Source organism: Hibiscus syriacus, unplaced genomic scaffold (assembly GCF_006381635.1).
Source record: "Hibiscus syriacus cultivar Baekdansim isolate YM2019G1 unplaced genomic scaffold, ASM638163v2 tig00110187_pilon, whole genome shotgun sequence".
NCBI classification, from domain to species: domain Eukaryota; kingdom Viridiplantae; phylum Streptophyta; class Magnoliopsida; order Malvales; family Malvaceae; genus Hibiscus; species Hibiscus syriacus.
In genome coordinates, this window is record NW_024062618.1 from 517,139 (window position 1) to 534,610 (window position 17,472).

The 17,472-nt window shown below is 34.1% G+C and overlaps 3 protein-coding genes and 1 pseudogene across 3 annotated transcripts; 1 reads left to right on the top strand and 3 right to left on the bottom strand.

The window, feature by feature from the left end:
* Window positions 1-73: 73 nt before the first annotated feature.
* Window positions 74-2,262, bottom strand: LOC120217534 (peptidyl-prolyl cis-trans isomerase FKBP20-1-like). Its single transcript, XM_039214623.1, has 6 exons — window positions 2,106-2,262; window positions 1,322-1,450; window positions 925-1,058; window positions 759-838; window positions 349-441; window positions 74-245 (listed from the first exon to the last, which is right to left on the bottom strand). Exons 2-6 carry the CDS (start codon window positions 1,428-1,430, stop codon window positions 95-97), a joined length of 567 nt encoding a protein of 188 aa, XP_039070554.1. The 5' UTR covers window positions 1,431-1,450; window positions 2,106-2,262; the 3' UTR covers window positions 74-94.
* Window positions 2,263-4,732: 2,470 nt separating this feature from the next.
* Window positions 4,733-7,104, top strand: LOC120217455. Its single transcript, XM_039214543.1, has 5 exons — window positions 4,733-4,830; window positions 4,989-5,065; window positions 5,224-6,088; window positions 6,193-6,336; window positions 6,725-7,104. Exons 3-5 carry the CDS (start codon window positions 5,900-5,902, stop codon window positions 7,034-7,036), a joined length of 645 nt encoding a protein of 214 aa, XP_039070474.1. The 5' UTR covers window positions 4,733-4,830; window positions 4,989-5,065; window positions 5,224-5,899; the 3' UTR covers window positions 7,037-7,104.
* Window positions 7,105-7,322: 218 nt separating this feature from the next.
* On the bottom strand, window positions 7,323-8,831 carry LOC120217325. Its single transcript, XM_039214479.1, has 2 exons — window positions 8,796-8,831; window positions 7,323-8,651 (listed from the first exon to the last, which is right to left on the bottom strand). The coding sequence occupies exons 1-2, from the start codon at window positions 8,829-8,831 to the stop codon at window positions 7,323-7,325; spliced, it is 1,365 nt and encodes a 454-aa protein (XP_039070410.1).
* A 4,619-nt stretch (window positions 8,832-13,450) lies between these two features.
* Window positions 13,451-14,536, bottom strand: LOC120217326 (annotated as a pseudogene).
* Between the last annotated feature and the right edge of the window lie 2,936 nt (window positions 14,537-17,472).

A 17,472-nucleotide genomic window follows, 5' to 3' on the forward strand; every position in this document is an offset into this window, starting at 1 on the left:
AGTGACACTTCTTCAACATTAACAGTAAGGAATATCACCATTAAAATGGCTGACATGAAACTTCATCAGTTTGATATGTAAAATCCTTCTTTAACTATTTGCCTTTGCCCTTACCCTTTCCTTGACCTTTCTTGGCGTCCAACTTGGCTTGAATACGAGCAGCGGCCGCGGCTTTTGCTTCTTCTCTCTTCTTCTTGTCTTCCTCCTTCACTGCAGCGGCGAGTTCCCTATGCTTCTTCAGCTCCCTGATTTTAAGTTTATTGAAATTCGCATAGTTACGTGCCTGCAAATAGAGTTACACAAAATACAAGCATAAAGTGTTGCAAGAAATACAGAAACGCAACTTACTCTAGCCTAGCTCTCTCCTCTGAAGCACTACCAAGACTGGAACCTTTCCGTGGCCTGCAGGACAGTAACTCCACCTCGAATATAAGGGTTGCACTGCATACAAAAATATGAAATCACATTCTTCCTTGGCCCAATCTCAAAGCAAATCACATTCATCCCAACTATTTTACTCGAGACTCAGGTGAAAGTATCAAGTACGGGTAACAGTTATGTTCAATCTTTTGCTAAGTTTTCTTTCCGTGTATTTGAGGGTCCTTGAATATCGGACACTACTTAAATCAAAATGAAGAGCTCAAACAACATAGACCATAACCATATCTCCAAACAAAACACAGAGCTAATTCAAGATCAAGTATTTCTATTGTCATAGCTGTTGATGAGATTAAAAGATGAGAATATGAATCATATACTTAGGTGGGATATCGGGGGGAGATCCAGCAGCACCATAGGCATACTCCGGCTTGCAAGTTATTTTCGCAACTTCACCAACCTGTCAAAAAAGGAAAAATGGATGTGTATCAGAGTTACAGAGGCCTAATTAACCTAAAATCAACATGGAGAAAACATATTTTCGACCTTCATAGTTTTTATAGCAATGTCCCAAGCCTGAATAACCGTGCCCTTTCCGAGCTCAAAGGAGAAGATGGAATTATCTTCATGTGTAGTATCGAAAACTTCACCAGTTTCAGCAAGAGTGCCTTCATAATGAACTGTTCAAACACCAAAGAAGTAAATCGACAAAGCCGGAATCTTGTGAGAGAGCTAATTTATATATTTGGACTACATAGATAAATAAGATTAAAAGGAAACGAAAATTCTAGCTGACCAAACACGATATCATTTCGAGCAAAAGATGTGTTTTATTGTACGACATTTCTCAGCCATGAAATTCAGCAACGGTTTATATATGATCAGATGAATAAAATGCCACTCATCGTAGACTATATGCTGCATGTCCGAAACAAGTGTATACCATCAACCAACGGAAGATCCTGAGACGGGATGAGAGCATCAGCTTTGGCCCGTGTTATGATCTTCTTAACAACACCTCCGTCACCGGTCAAATCAGTAACATCATCCATTGTGTATAGACTTCAAAAACCTGATCAGGTAGGAGAAACAACAGATAAGAAAAACTAATTTGAAATGTTCAAATCTGTAACGATCAAACAATCATTTCAGTGATTTATGGAAAACAAAAAACGGATGACACACACCACAATATCGAGCGAGAAATCCTTTAGAAACGAATCAAATATGAGTATATTGTCAACTTGTTATCCTACAAATAATAATCTAAGTAAAACGCCACTTGAATCCATTAAAACACCCTGTCAATCGACAAAAAATCGATCATTCTAACATCTTTGAAAACAAAACAAATCAAAGAAACCGGTTCTTTTCACGCTGTGAAAAGTATACATGGATCATGCATGCCACCAATTTAAACTTAATAACTAAAGAAACATACCAATTAACTATTTTCCTCACAATTTCTCTTAAAATCGGGAATAAATACATATAAACCTTGAATCTACTGTCCTAATTTCTTCGACCATTTTCCACAACAATTTCCCCAAATGGGAAATATCAATTAGTACATCATGTCACATAATTGGGTTATTTTCTTCTCACAATTTAAAAAAAACGTAATTTAAAAAGCAACTCCACCCAAAAAAACAATTCATGAACTTTTTAACACTCTAATTTCAAATTAATGGCTTAAAAAGAGTATATTAAAGCGTTCATTAACTGACCCGGACTGGAGCAAGGACTGAGGATCCGAATAGATATCGAGAGATCGGTTATACAGGTCGGATCGGAGGCTGATTTTCTGGAGGAATCGCCGTCGATTCTGGTGGCCATAAAGCTGTCAAAGTGGGTGGTTTTTTTAGGGTTCGTTGAAGAGTTAAAAAGGAAAAAGGGAGTGGAGGGGAATATTTCCAAAAAATGAGATTCGAACTCGAGTTTCGTTGAAACTACACAGAACGGTATTAAACATACTAAAATTAATTAGGATAAACTACGTGGATAGTACATAATTTATCAATTTTGATATGTTTTAGTACATAAACTTTTAATTTTATCAGAATTATATATAACATTTAGTTTTTATTTCATTTTAGTAACTCACCGTTAAAAACTTAACGCGTTTAATACCTAAACTATCGATTTTAGTCCATTTTAATACTTAAACTTGCAATTAAAAAAAAAACTTAGCGCTGAGTATTTAACGGGATACTAAAATGAAACAAAAATTAAACATTAAATATAATTTTAAAAAATTAAAAATTTAAATATTAAAACGAGTAAAACTAACACTTTACATGTTCAAAGAATGAGAAACATTATTTTGAGATGACATATTAAAATTAATCTCATCAGATCATCAAAGGAGATTAGAGCATTAAAGCATCAAACGTCTAGAAGATTTTTCATATGTTTTCAATGATCTGTTGAACATTTATATATTATATCTTAAATTAGTTTTAAATTAAACGTCTAACGCAAACTTACCTGAATTATTGACTTTTGTCACATCTGGATTCGTTAGATCTTTTATGGCAAACGTCAAATATTAGTTAATATTTCTCATTTGTAGTTAAATAATGTTAGTAAGATTAACATGATAGTTGTTAAAGCTTCATTGTTTTATTATTATTATTTGTTACTTTTAAAACTTTAGTATTTAAAAAAAATTAATCATATTCCAGTAATTATTTATGTAATTTACCATTTATATTTTATCTTTTTCTCAATAAAAAATTGTATCTACTTGTGTTGTATTTATTAGGCCTGTAAATGAACCGAACGCACACGAACGGAGGTATGTTCATGTTCGTCCATTTAATAAATAAACGAACTTAAACGAACATGAACATAAACGAACAAATTTTTTTTTGTTCATGTTCGTTTATTAAGGAATATAACTTGTTCATGTTTGTTCATTTAACGAACACGAACATAAACGAATACGAACATAAATGAACACGAACATAAACGAACATAAACGTTGGAGACCCTACCTTCATTGTTCTTTCATGAAAAATAGTCGACAATGCAAATCAACCAAATCTACAGTGATAAATAGCGTAAGAGCTTATTAACAGTGATGAAATGCTTGAAGATATCAAATATTTCGATCGATCTTTTAAAGATATTTAATTATTCACACGACTTTAATTTAACGCTATAATATTTATCTTAGTGGTACATGATTACATATGAACAATCATTTTCCACTACGTTATTCTAATAAATTCGCCGGCTAAAAGTTTTGTGACATCAATGTCAGACTTTAGTGAGGTTTGTTAATAATGGTCCTTTCCGTTGGCAGAGTATAAATTTTAACAGTATGAAGATTTCGAATGGTACAAATTGGACTACAAGGCAATAACATAGATCCGAAATCCCTTCGATGCTACATATCGTAACTAATATTATTGATAAACCACCATTCAAAATTTTAACGTACCTAAAGTCTACTCCACAACTAAAAGTCAAGAACTATGAAACAAAAGTTCATTGTTAAAGTGTATTTTCTACTTATTAATGGGTTATTCATGGAAAACCCTTACTTCCGCTATTATACTCTTTTTCAGAAATTGCATAAAAACCTTAGTTTTGTTTTCTGAAAAATTCTATATATTTTTCTCTTTACTGATGCTCATATACTTTTGATTGTTACCTTTATCTTCCCATCTATTTCTAGAAAGAAGTATAATGTTTTCTTGAGTTTTAGATATGAAGATACCCCCAATAACTTTACTTATCAACTATTAAGCCAAATAAAACAGATAAAGAGATGAAAACAGACCTGTCAAACTTCAGATTGCACTATAATATAACTTGTTTTGAAGTTTTCAGCGATCGTCTCCACTCTCCAGTGAATACTAGGGTTTGGGGAAAAAAGGGGGAAATGAATATAGGTGCGAGGTGACTCACGAGTTAATATATTGGATTTAATCTCCAAATAAAAATTGGGTTAATTATGGACTTGATCATCAGAATATCATATTAATTAATATTTTTAAGATACTTACATATTGGTCACCAAAATTGATTTAAGAAGATTAGATTAAACATAAATGAATGAACATAAATGAACATAACCTAACGAACATAACCGAACATTCACGAACGTAAATGAACGAACGAGACCTATGTTCATATTCGTTCATTTAATTAAACGAACACAAAATATTGTTCACGTTCGTTCATTTAATAAATAAACGCACATAAACGAACTTCACGCCGCACGGTTCATGAACGGTTCGCTAAAATTCAATTAATTTACAGGCGTAGTATTTATACTGCATCCCCAACCTTATAAAATATTAAACCCTAATCACCAATTTTGTAACAAAAAAGAGAGGTGCTTTAAAGGGGTTGCCTTGTGAAAAAAAAGGAGGTTTTTGTCGAGATCTTTGTAATTGGTCTTCGAAATTCTATAGCAAGACCCTTATTAGGGTTTTAACACAGGTATTCTTAAGCTATACCCTGTAATTGTTGTCAAAATTTTGCCTTTTATTTTTATTTTATATAAAGAGAAGGGATAGGAGAGTTGTCCTTTTTAGTTTATTAAATTGCAATTTGAATTTCGGCGGTTTGCTTACTCGGGTGGTTGTTTATGCACTTAGAATTTCAATCAATTTTAGAACTTGAGATGGAGAGGTTTGCTCTAAAACTCAGTGCGTGCACTTCAAAAAAACTCAAGGTATTGCATTGTTTTCTTAATTGCGATGTATTCTTTAGATTGTAACTGGTACAATTTCTATGTTTCTTTTTATGAATATAGTTGTCCATTCCCTCCCGCCCAATACTTATATATTTTATTTTGTGATTTTCCCCTACGATGATGTAATGGATCACCAGAGAGACATTGATGGTCAAGATAGAATAAGTGAGCTACCTGATGAAATTTTGGTCTCGGTTCTGTCTTGCATGACGATGAAAGAAGCAGCAAAAACTAGTGTGATTTCTCGAGGATGGAAAAAACTTTGGACTTTCTATCCGTGTTTGGAGTTTGATGGGTCACAGGCAATGCTTAAGTTTGCTCACCCGATTAATGGACGCAAAGGGAAGAAAATTTATGTTTTCGAAAGGTCAAGGTACCTAAATTGGGCGAATCACATGTTGGAGTCTTGTCGATTATCTGCTGCTGCTATTGATGAATTCAAAATCCACTTTCATCTAGGTGAAAGTTGTAAACCTGAAATTGATGAATGGGTCAGATTTGCATTTGAAAAAAAGTTAAAAGATTTGAATTGAACCTAACCGACCATACTGGCTGGTGTTCTGATATGAATAATTGTTACCCTCTGTGCTTACAGACACTATGTTTGCCTAGTTTTATTGACATCTCTTATACTGAAACAAGTAGATGGAAGTGGTGAAGCTCTTGCCTACTTTATATCCAATAGTCCATTTCTTGAATGCCTATGTGTGGAAGGTTCTAAGTCTCTCGTTCATCTGAGAGTTGTCGGTCCATCACTCTGTTTGAAACACTTGAAGATAATTTTCTATTTATGCATGCAAAGTCTGGAAATTGATGCTGCCAACCTTTTTATCACTCAAATATAGTGGACCTAAGATAAAGATTCCCACTATGAATGTCCTGAACATTACCCAATTATCAATTGGGAGGAGGGGTTTGAAACATTTTACTCGTAAGATGCTTGGGATGCCAACGGTTTCAACTCAGCTAGAGATGCTTGCATTTTCTATGGCATCTGTTGAGGTTAGTTTGCTGAATACTGGTTTATTTGCTTGTATAGTATATTTTTGCTAGCCAAGTTACAAAATTTGTTGTGTTTTCATAACTCATGCTGTTTTGTAATTTAGAAATGGATGAAGAAGTATGAATACCCCATATTGAGCCACCTCAAGCAATTGGAGCTAAGTCTTTTTGCACGTGATGATGAAAGCCTTCTTCACTTCTCGTCGTTGATAAATGCTCGCCCTTTACTAAACAAGCTGTCATTGGAGGTTCGTATTCTTGCTTCACGACCTAGAAAACTGGAAGAGCATTTCGTACCAACTTCCTCATACTAATTAATTGGTATAGATCGATGTTACTGCAACCAGCATTCTGTGCGTTTCTGATTGTGTGATTCACTAGGACAGTGCATTTCCAAGTGATGTGTTTTTACTGATTTAATATGATTATGTGATTGCATTGTTTCAATCGTTGACTTGTATCTAAAGCACCTTACTTCCGGCCTAAAGAAGAGTAGAAAATGTAGAGAAACCTACTTTTAGCTGAGCTGTGATGCGCATAAAGCCTAAGTTAGTTGTTTTCTCTAACAATGCATGACCTTTTTTCTTATAAGACACAATTTGGCCTCTATTTATATATGTGTATATATATATGCAGCTTTTTTGGATGAAGCCTAATGTAAAAAGGAAAGCGAAGAAAGCTAAAAAATGTCCCCACCATAGCCTGAGGGTGGTGAACATCACTGGGTTTGTTGGGAAAACAATAGATACTGAATTCTGCATCTACTTGATCAAGAATGCCGTCATGCTTGAGAAGATTACCCTCGATGCTCGTCCTCCCATTGAAGAGTCAAGGCTCCATGATAAGAAAGAAGTGGAGAAGGTAAATGCCGCTAGAGAACGTGCCGAGTGGCTCAAGTCTAAATATTTTCTCGGAGGTAAGTTAGTATTCTGTTTTCCCGATAATTGAATGTTTATTTGTTTGTAGCATAGATTAATTATTATATAACTTTTTTTTTATAGAAATTTAAGCCTCATTAAAACCCCCTTTTGCACCCTCCATGTTATGCAAGTAACATGAAGGACAAAGAAAGGAGGAAAGAGTACCTAGAAATTTATAGATGAAAACTTTAGTACATCATAAGCAGACCCTCACAATATGCTAACATCCCCATGAATTACATAAAACTTAAAAACCACAGCTAAACATAGTAAAAATTCCTACACATCAACACAAACATACAGTAACCAAAACATCACCCTATCCCATCTTTAGCTAATTTATCAGCTTCCCAATTTGCAGTCCTCAAGATATGCCTAATAATGATATCCTTCCCTGCCATAAGAGAGACTATATCCTTCACCAATAATTGAAACATAGGAGTGCATAACCCCGGATTCTTAATCCACTTCAGAGCATTGCTTGAATCTGATTCAAGAATAAACCTCTGATTCAGAACAGAACTTAAATCTGCCAAGAAACATAACCCCTTCTTAATCGCCAATAATTCTGCCAAGATAGAAGGACCACCCCCAACTCTTTCTGAAAACCATTTAAGCAACATGCCCTTGCTGTCCCGAATCAGACCACCAATACCTCCCTTATCCAAGCCCTTTGTCATCGCTCCATCAACATTTAGCTTTAAGAACACATTTGGAGGAGGAACCCAACAACTTGATTGGAGATTACCATTTCCCTGTCTTCCCACTAAATCAACAAGTTTTAAATCACCCACAAGTGAGTCTAAAGGGATATGCACCTCCTTGAACTTTGCAACAAACCAGGAAGCTATTCTAAAACAAACAATAAAAAACAGTCTCACCCCATCCAGCTTTACTTTATGAAAAATGATCTCGTTTCTGCATTTCCACAATGACCACATCAACGCCCTTGGAATAAACTTCCAGATCACCGAGTTCGGGAGTAAATCATCCCACAAATTCAAAAAATCAATGATGTTATTTGGGATCACAAAGGACAAATCCCAGATATTCAAAAATTTAGACCCCAAACCCCAAACTACCTCGCAATGCAAAAAGAGATACATAACTGATTCCACTTCCCTACCACACAAAGAACATAAAGGACCGTCAATCCCAACCACACCTCTCTTCAGTAATTCCTCCTTAATCGCGATTCTCTGATGAGCAACTTGCCAAACAAATGTCTCCACCCGTGGAGGAGCAATCCCAACCCAAATATGCCTCTCCCAGATCACCCTCTTCTGCTCACTACCATCTTGATCATAGAAAATGTTGATACAAGATTTAGCTGAAAAACAACCCTCTCCATTCCCTGACCAAATCCAACAGTCTTCTTCACGTGGAGATAAAGAAATATTGTTCAACATAGCAATCAACTGCAACAACTGATCAACCTCCCAATCTGACAAATTTCGCCTCATTTGAATGTCCCACACCCAGCTAGCCCCATTGCTCACCCTAAACTCCATCACTTTACCCGATTTGTTACTCGAAAGAACATAAAGTCTAGGAAACTGAATTTTCGGAGGAACTTCTCCCAGCCACACATCATTCCAGAACTGCACAGAATTCCCCTTCCCAGTCTTCAAAGCATATTCCTCCTAATACAATCCCCAAAAGCATCATCGGTGAAGAAATTTTTAACCACACCTCTCCAAATCCATGATGCACGGGCTGGCCACGAGTTCCCCATCATTATGCACTTCGGGTCCAAGTCATAAACACCACATACCACCCTTTTCCACCAGGACTCTTTCTCTGCTGCAAACTTCCATACCCATTTCCCCAGTAATGCTCGATTCAAGAGTGATAAATTCGGGACCCCTAGACCCCCTAATCTTTTTGGCTTACTAACCGAATTCCAACTTAACCAGTGGATATTATTTTTACCCTCCGCACCCCCCCCCACAGAAATGAAGCCATAATAGAATTTAATTTCTGTAGCACAGAAACTGGAATTTTGAAAATGGAAAGAAAATAAACCGGGAGCGAGCACAACACTGATTTAACCAACACTACCCTTCCTACAACCGTCAGGGAATTAGACATCCAACCACTCAACTTAGCATGAAATCTCTTCACTATTGGATCCCACATAGCAGCCGAATTCCTCTTGAACCCCAAGGGTAAGCCTAGATACTCAGAAGGGAAATATCCTACCGAACAGCCAATATCATTAGCCCAAGTATCTAACACCCCATTCTCAACATTGATACCATAAATTCTGCTTTTAACTAGATTAAGCTTCAACCCCACTAGTAACTCATAAATTAATAATACTCTTCTAACGTTCCTCAATGTTTGATATTCGTAACTTCAATTTTGTTGTTATTTTTTTTAAAGAATATGAATGTATTTTTTTAAAAAAAGGGGGAGGGGGGATTTATCTGCATGGAGTGTGCTATCTTGATACTTGAGTAGAAGAGCATTTGCTTCTGCAGTTTACCTGCTAATTATTCAAATATATAGCCTATTTAAATAGTGGTATTGGAAAGGACGTGGAGCTATGATTTCAAATGTTATATTGATCTCAAGTAGGAAATTTTATATGAAATAAACAAGTACAAATCGTATTTGTTTAATAAAACTTACGTATAAACTCTCACTAATGTTTAATATAGATTAGTTTGTTCAAATTTTAAAGTTTGTATAAACTCTTGTTTAAAAACTTCAGAAGTATTTCAACAGACATTTTTAAAAATTTAAATTTAATAAAAAATCTGGATTTTTAAAGCAAATATTTGAAAATATCTAAAAATATTGATATTAACAATAAATTCAAAATTCAAAATTACTCATCAAACATATTGTTACAACAAATGATAGTATGTAGTTTGCAACAAATGATTTGGTTGGACTGAGAAATCAAGTTACTTTAATGTATGGTTAAGCTAAACGAATGCATGGGGAGAGAACGGAGGTTGTATTTGTGTATTTATACTTGATTTTTTGGCCTTAATTGATTGATTTCGAATTGGTTTATCTAATAGTCACTTGTTAGTTTGTTGGTCCCCTAACTTTGGTCATTTAGAATTTATGAAAATTTTGAGTCAAATGAAAATTAAAAAATTTAGTTGAATATTTTGACAGTTTTATAATTTGATCTATGATTTTCTTATTCCTTCAATTCCTCAATCTTTTGAAGTCATTTGTTTTTATCAAATTTGAACCAAATGCTCCTAAAATATTGTAGAATGCTTATATGCATTCAATTCCTTTCTTATTTAGTGATTTTAGATCAGTGCACCATTTTTCTTCTCGGTTCAAATGCATTCAATGAGTTATTTAAAATAGTACAAGACTGCCGCAGCTGTGGGTGGGTGTGATGGGTTGTAATTTAGGATTTAGGGTTTGAGTCTAAAGTTTTGAGGTTTAGAGCTTGAGTATAAGATTTAAAATTAAAATTCCAATTTAAAAATGGTGGCTACTCGAACGCATTTTCTGAGATGCGCGGAATTGAGAACAGAACTCCAAGACGTGACGAGCAAAATCAATGAACTGAGGATTCGTTTGAGTCATCCTTTCCTCAGACGCAGGCTGTGGATGCAGAAGCATCTCCGCCGTTCACTAGAGAATATGAGGTTTAAGGCTGAAAGGACGTGTGCAAGGTTTCACACCTACTATGGCAGGCTAATGAGGCGAAATAATATTTGCGTCAAGTCACGCGCTGAGCTGAAGCAGATAATTGCCATCAAGAATCTTGGTTGGCCGGGAGTCATCAAGATTGCTGCCACTGCCAGGGATCTAGATAGACTTCGAAGGAGGGTGCGAGAGGCTGATATCACTATCGTTAGAGGATATCTTAGATAGAAAAGCTATAGTACAAAATACACTAATAGATGTTTCTAAATAATCTGTAAATTGATCGACTGTTTTCTTTCTCTATCACTGTTTTTCCTTCTCTTTCACTGTTCTCAATCATTGTTATCAGTGGCTGCTACTATCATGTCATTTCTACTTTGAGGATTTCTTTCCTTGTTATTTGAATTGTAAAAATATGCACTATAGCTTTGATTTGAAATTTTGAAAGTCTCAAAGTAGAAATGACATGATAGTAGTAGCTACTGATAATAGTGATTGAGAACAGTGAAAGAGAAGAAAAAACAGTGATAGAGAAAGAAAACAGTCGATCGATGTTCATATTATTTAGAAACATCTATTAGCGTATTTTGTACTATAGCTTTTCTATCCAAGATATCCTCTAACGATAGTAATATCAGCCTCTCGCGCCCTCCTTCGAAGTCTATCTGGATCCCTAGAAGTGGCAACAATCTTGATGACTCCCGGCCAACCAAGATTCTTGATTACAATTATCTACTTCAGCTTAGCGCATGACTTGACGCAAATATTATTTCGCCTCTTTAGCCTGCCATAGTAGGTGTGAAACCTTGCATGCATCCTTTCAACCTCATATTCTCTAGTGAACGACGGAGATGCTTCTGCACCACAGCCTGCGTCTAAGGAAAGGATGACTCAAACGAATCATCAGTTCATTGATTTTGCTCGTCACTTCTTTGAGTTCTGTTTTCAATTCCACGCATCTCAGAAGATGCGTTCGAGTAGCCACCATTTTTAAATTGGAATTTTAAATCTTATACTCAAGTCCTAAACCTCAAAACTTTAGACTCAAATCCTAAATTACAACCCCATCACACATCCACCCACAGCAGCGGCAGTCTTGTACTACTTTAAACAACTCATTGAATGCATTTGAACCGAGAAGAAAAATGGTGCACTGATTTAAAATCACTAAATAAGAAAGGAATTGAATGCACATAAGCATTCTACAGTATTTTTGGAGCATTTGGTTCAAATTAATAAAAACAAAAGATTGAGGAATTGAAGGAACAAGGAAATCATAGATCAAATTACAAAACTGTCAAAATATTCAACTAAATTTTTTAATTTTCATAAATTCTAAATGACCAACTAACTAACAAGTGACTATTAGATAAACCAATTCGTAATGCATTTTGTACCAACTTCCTCATACTAATTAATTGGTATAGATCGATGTTACTGCAACCGGCATTCTGTGTGTTTCTGATTGTTTTATTCACTAGGACAATGCATTTCCAAGTGATGTGTTTTTACTGATTTAATATGATTATGTGATTGCATTGTTTCAATCGTTGTCTTGTATCTAAAACATCTTACTTTCGGCCTAAAGAAGAGTAGAAAATGTAGACAAACCTACTTTTAGCTGAGCTGTGATGCGCATAAAGCCTAAGTTAGTTGTTTTCTCTAACAATGCATGAACTTTATTCTTGTAAGACACAATTTGGCCTCTATTTGTATACATATATATATATGCAGCTTCTTTAGATTGAGCCTGATGTAAAAAGAAAGCTAAAAAATGTCCCCACCATAGCCTGAGGGTGGTGAACATCACTGGGTTTGTTGGGAAAACAATAGATACTGAATTCTGCATCTACTTGATCAAGAATGCCGTCATGCTTGAGATGATTACCCTCGATGCTCGTCCTCCCATTAAAGAGTCAAGGCTCCATGATAAGAAAGATGTGGAGAAGGTAAATGCCGCTAGAAAACATGCCGAGTGGCTCAAGTCTAAATATTTTCTCGGAGGTAAGTTAGTATTCTGTTTTCCCGATATTTGAATGTTTATTTGTTTGTAGCATAGATTAATTATTATATAACTTCATGTTTGATATTCGTAACTTCAATTTTGTTGTTATTTCTTTTAAGAAAATGAATGTATTTTTTTAAAGAGAAAGGGGGGGGGGAGTTATCTGCATGGAGTGTGCCATCTTGATACTTGAGTAGAAGAGCATTTGCTTCAGCAGTTTACCTGCTAATTATTCAAATATATAACCTATTTAAATAGTGGTATTGGAAAGGACGTGGAGCTGTGATTTCAAATGTTATATTGATCTCAAGTAGTAAATTTTATATGAAATAAACAAGTAAAAATTGTTTTTGTTGAATAAAATTTATGTATAAACTCTCACTAGTGTTTAATATAGATTAGTTTGTTCAAATTTAAAAGTCTGTACAAACTCTTGTTTAAAAACTTCAGAAGTATTTCAACAGACATTTTTAAAAATTAATTTTTTTTACCAAATTTGAAAGAAAAAAAACAGAGGTATTAAATCCGCTTAAAATCAAAGGACAATCGATAGTGTTGGAATATCTCACAACATTACTTAATTAGGGTTTTAAAACGGTACAAAAAAGGGCTAGAATTGTAAGTGCAGCTTTCATCGTCACTTCTAGCCCTTGGATAAAAGTTATCAGCATTCGGATCAGTGCATCCTTCAGGAACTGGAACACCAACTTGCTACCTGCCATCAAAGATACTCGTATTTGGTTAGTTCAAACTTGATTCGATAACAATTGAATCGAATTCAAATCATTTAAGAATATGTGTCTCGTAAATCGAAAATGAAAGGGCTCTAACCATAGAAAGTTCCTCTTTTGATGGAATCTTCATTACCTTCACCAAGGGCAGCTTCACTCAAGTACTTGCCAGCCAATTGGACTCTCTTAACATTCTCTTGCTCAGCAACAAACATGTCTCCATATTCCAATAGCTTCTCAATGGTCATCTTAGGTTGCTCAAATGTTGGTGGTCCATCCCTCGAGTTCACAAGCTTCTTCCCGATACCTTGAACTGGACACCTCTGATCCATTTTCTGACTTAATCGTCTTAAACTCTTGCCCTCAAGGCACCAAAGAAATCTACAAAATCGAACAAAAATATTCTTGATAGTACATGTTAACTTGAATACGAATTGTCATGATCTACACGGTCAGCACCCAAATAGCATGAGGCATACCAATGGATTTGCCAGGGAATGTGTCCACAAGCTTAACAACATCTTTCTCGGGAACACCATCGGTCTTAAATATACCTTTGCAAACACCAATTTGGTCTTCCCTAGTTGGTGCCCAATGGAACTTCTCCATACGACCGTCACGGATGAGAGGAGCGTACAATGTTGAGAAATCATTACCGATGATGATGATAGGGACACGGGGGTTGTCTTCTTTGTTGTACATACCGGGGAGCTGGACGTTAGTCGGGTTAACTGCGATGTTCATGAGCGTAGCGTTAACCATCTTGTTGTTGACGGTGTATTGAGTGGTACCTCCCATACGACCGGCTCCGGCATCGAGATCGCTTTGCCCTTTCTGATGATGTCGGCGGCCTCAGGGTACCTTTGCCTAATCAACTTGGCCGGTTCACCGGCGTTCCCACTTTCCAATTGCCCGACACTCATCATAATGGGGCTGGAAATAATTCATTCATAATATTCATCAATTGTTAAAGCATATTTGATTAAGAAACTTGTTAAAGTATAATTTAGAGAATATTAAAACATAAAATTATTTTTACATTTGAATTTGTTTTAGGGAAATCATGAACTCACTTAATTCCCATCTTGGCAAAGACAAACTCACATTGGAAGGATTTTCCTTGACCTTTGCCTCCCCAAATACCCAAAATGAGTGGAACCTGTAAATGAAAATTTTATGAAATTTTGGTTAATTTAATGCTAAAAAAATCAATAAATAAATTAATAATTGATTTGTTTCTGGGCCGAACAATTCGTCCAACTCGACATATAAGTAAAGCTCAAGTAAGAATGTTTCAACTTAATTCGACTAATGAGCAGATATAAAAAAAAGTATAAGTCCAAGGCCCAGATGTGCTATAAAGGAAATGACTTTAAGCCCGACAACATGTAAAAATTCAACACAAAATTCGATGTTTATAATATTTTATCAAGTTATGAAAATATAGTTGAATATGTTTAATAATTTTTTAAATATTTATACAAGTCAATTTAACTTAAGTTTTGGGCTCAACTACATATTTGGTCACTTATCTATTACTTAGTTTTTGTTTTTGTTATTTAAAAGAATCACATATAACATTATGTTTTGGTTATACTTTAGTCATTCGTTGTTAAAATATTAACGATGATACTGACATGTCACCAATAAGATGATGCCACATTAGCATTGAAAAAAATATAAAGTCAGTATCATCGTTATTTTTTAACAAAATGTGACCAAAATATAATAAAGACATAACTTAAGTATGGTTTTGAAAAAATAATAGTTAGGTAACGAAATTGGTAGTTTACTCTGATTTTTCATATAAAAGATCATATTATTTATTCGTAAATATTTTCCAAAAAAATTTCTTACACCTTTAAAAAGAGAAAGACAATTTTAAATATTTATACATGTCAATTTCAGTTAAGTTTTAGGGTAAACTACATATTTGGTCACTTATCTATTACTTAGTTTTTGTTTTTGTAATTTAACTATTTTTTAAAAAATGTCACACATAACATTACGTATTGATTCTACTTTAGTCATTCGTCGTTAAAATATTAGCGATGATGATGAAATGTCATCATAAGATGATGCCACATTAGTATTGAAAAATGATAATAAAAATATCACATCAACACCATAGTTGAATATGTTTAATAATTTTTTAAATATTTATACAAGTCAATTTAACTTAAGTTTTAGGTTAACTATATATTTGGTCACTTATCTATTACTTAGTTTTTGTTTTTGTTATTTAATTATTTTTTTTAAATATCACACATAACATTATGTTTTGATTATACTTTAGTCACTCGTCGTTAAAATATTAACAATGATACTGACATGTCATCATAAGATGATGTCACATTAGCATTAAAAAAATATCAAGTCAGTATCATTATTATTTTTTTAACGAAGGGTGGTCAAAATATAATCAAGACATAAATTAGGTATGATTTTCAAAAAAAAAATTAATAGTTAGGTGACTAAAATAGAAACTAAATAATAGTTGGGTAACCGAATTAGTAGTATACTCTAATTTTTAATATAAAAGATCATATTACTTATACGTAAATATTTTCAAAAAAAAAATCTTACACTTTTAAAAGGAGAGACGATTTTAAATAAAACATTCTTAATTTCTTTTCATCAAAAAGTCATTTTTATTGATCAATATTTGTGTCAAAATATTAAATAATATTAATTATATTAACAATTTATTATTTAAATAATAATATAATATTATATTTGTTGATGAAATAAATTGGTCTTATTGACCATTGACTATTCACCTCTTCTGATTTTGATAGAAAACTGCAATCAATAAAATAATGATAGTTGATCATTGTTTCTATGTGAGAGAGAATTGGTCATGAGAAAAATAAAGGAAAATGTCTAGACTATAAAAGGTTCAACTCATTTATTAGTCTTGAATTTGTCTTGGTAATTCACATTGGTATTATCAACTTCCTGTCTGGAGGTATTGTTTATGAGTTGTAGCTTATCTGAAGATTAATGACACTATATTGGTATTATCAACGTCCTGTCTAGAAGTATTGTCTATGAGTTGTAGCTTATCTGAAGATTAACGATGCTTTCCTCCCCGAAGGTTAGAGGTCCTTTAGTAACTCGAGTGAATGAGGGGAATTTGTCAAGGTCTTTTGATTAGCGAAAAGCTTGTAGTTTTCGGAGGTCATTTCTAAAGGCATTACAAGTTGTCCCCCTTGAGCGAGGGGATTCCATAAAATGGTTTAATCTAAGACTTATGATAAAGAATATATCTCGTCGATTATTGACGATTCACCTCTTCTGAAACAAACGAAGAACCATGACCAATGTTGTTTATAGGACAGAGGCAACACATTTTTTTTTGGAGAGTCTACCTTTCAATTATTATTCTGATGGTGGTGTATAGGGTGTAAACGAGCCGAGTCGAGCTCGAGTATTGTTGAGCTTGACTCGACTCGAAAACTCTGAAATGAAGCTCGAGTCGACTCGAAAACTCGTGAGCTTAAAATTTTCAAGCTCGTGAACTCGAAATTTTGAACTGAAGCTCGTGAGCAGCTCGAAAATACTCGAAATGAAAAAAAAAATCTTAAACTTAACTCGATTGAAGCCTCAAACTCGAACTCAAACTCAAACCTCAACATTAAATACATAAAAATCTTATTGTATTTTAAAAAAATCATTACATAAATATTAATATTATTAATAATGTATTTTAAAAAAAATAAAATTTTAATATATTATATTTTCGAGCTGCTCACGAGCTTTTTGAGTTGAATATCAAGTAACTCGTTTCGGCTCGTTAAGAACTCGAGTCGAGTGCATTCGATCTGAGTATCGAGTCGATCTCGAGTAGTTCGTGATCTGTCTCGTCTCATTTACAGCCCTAGAGGTGTAGGTAGTCGATAAATTCATGCTACTAAGGTCATCTCCAGCCCTCATATCTACTCCATAGCATCTCTATCTCTATTCTAAAGATAAAACAATAATTCATCTCTATCTCTATCTCTACATTACCACCAACTCTACTTTATTTATAATATTTAACTATTATAATATTAATTTTACAAATATAAAATAAACATATACATTTCTAAAAAAATATCAAGA

Bases quoted from the DNA above. Each gene is read 5' to 3' on its own strand.
- LOC120217534 (XM_039214623.1), bottom strand. From the start codon at position 1,430: ATGGATGATGTTACTGATTTGACCGGTGACGGAGGTGTTGTTAAGAAG. The intron at 839-924 runs GTCGAAAATATG...CTTTTTTGACAG, and splicing joins TTGCTATAAAAACTATGAAG to GTTGGTGAAGTTGCGAAAAT. The intron at 442-758 runs GTATATGATTCA...TTTTGTATGCAG, and splicing joins CCCCCCGATATCCCACCTAA to TGCAACCCTTATATTCGAGG.
- LOC120217455 (XM_039214543.1), top strand. From the start codon at position 5,900: ATGCTGCCAACCTTTTTATCACTCAAATATAGTGGACCTAAGATAAAG. The intron at 6,089-6,192 runs GTTAGTTTGCTG...TTTGTAATTTAG, and splicing joins TTTCTATGGCATCTGTTGAG to AAATGGATGAAGAAGTATGA. The intron at 6,337-6,724 runs GTTCGTATTCTT...ATATATATGCAG, and splicing joins TAAACAAGCTGTCATTGGAG to CTTTTTTGGATGAAGCCTAA.
- LOC120217325 (XM_039214479.1), bottom strand. From the start codon at position 8,831: ATGGGTATGGAAGTTTGCAGCAGAGAAAGAGTCCTG. The intron at 8,652-8,795 runs GTGGAAAAGGGT...GGATTGTATTAG, and splicing joins GCAGCAGAGAAAGAGTCCTG to GAGGAATATGCTTTGAAGAC.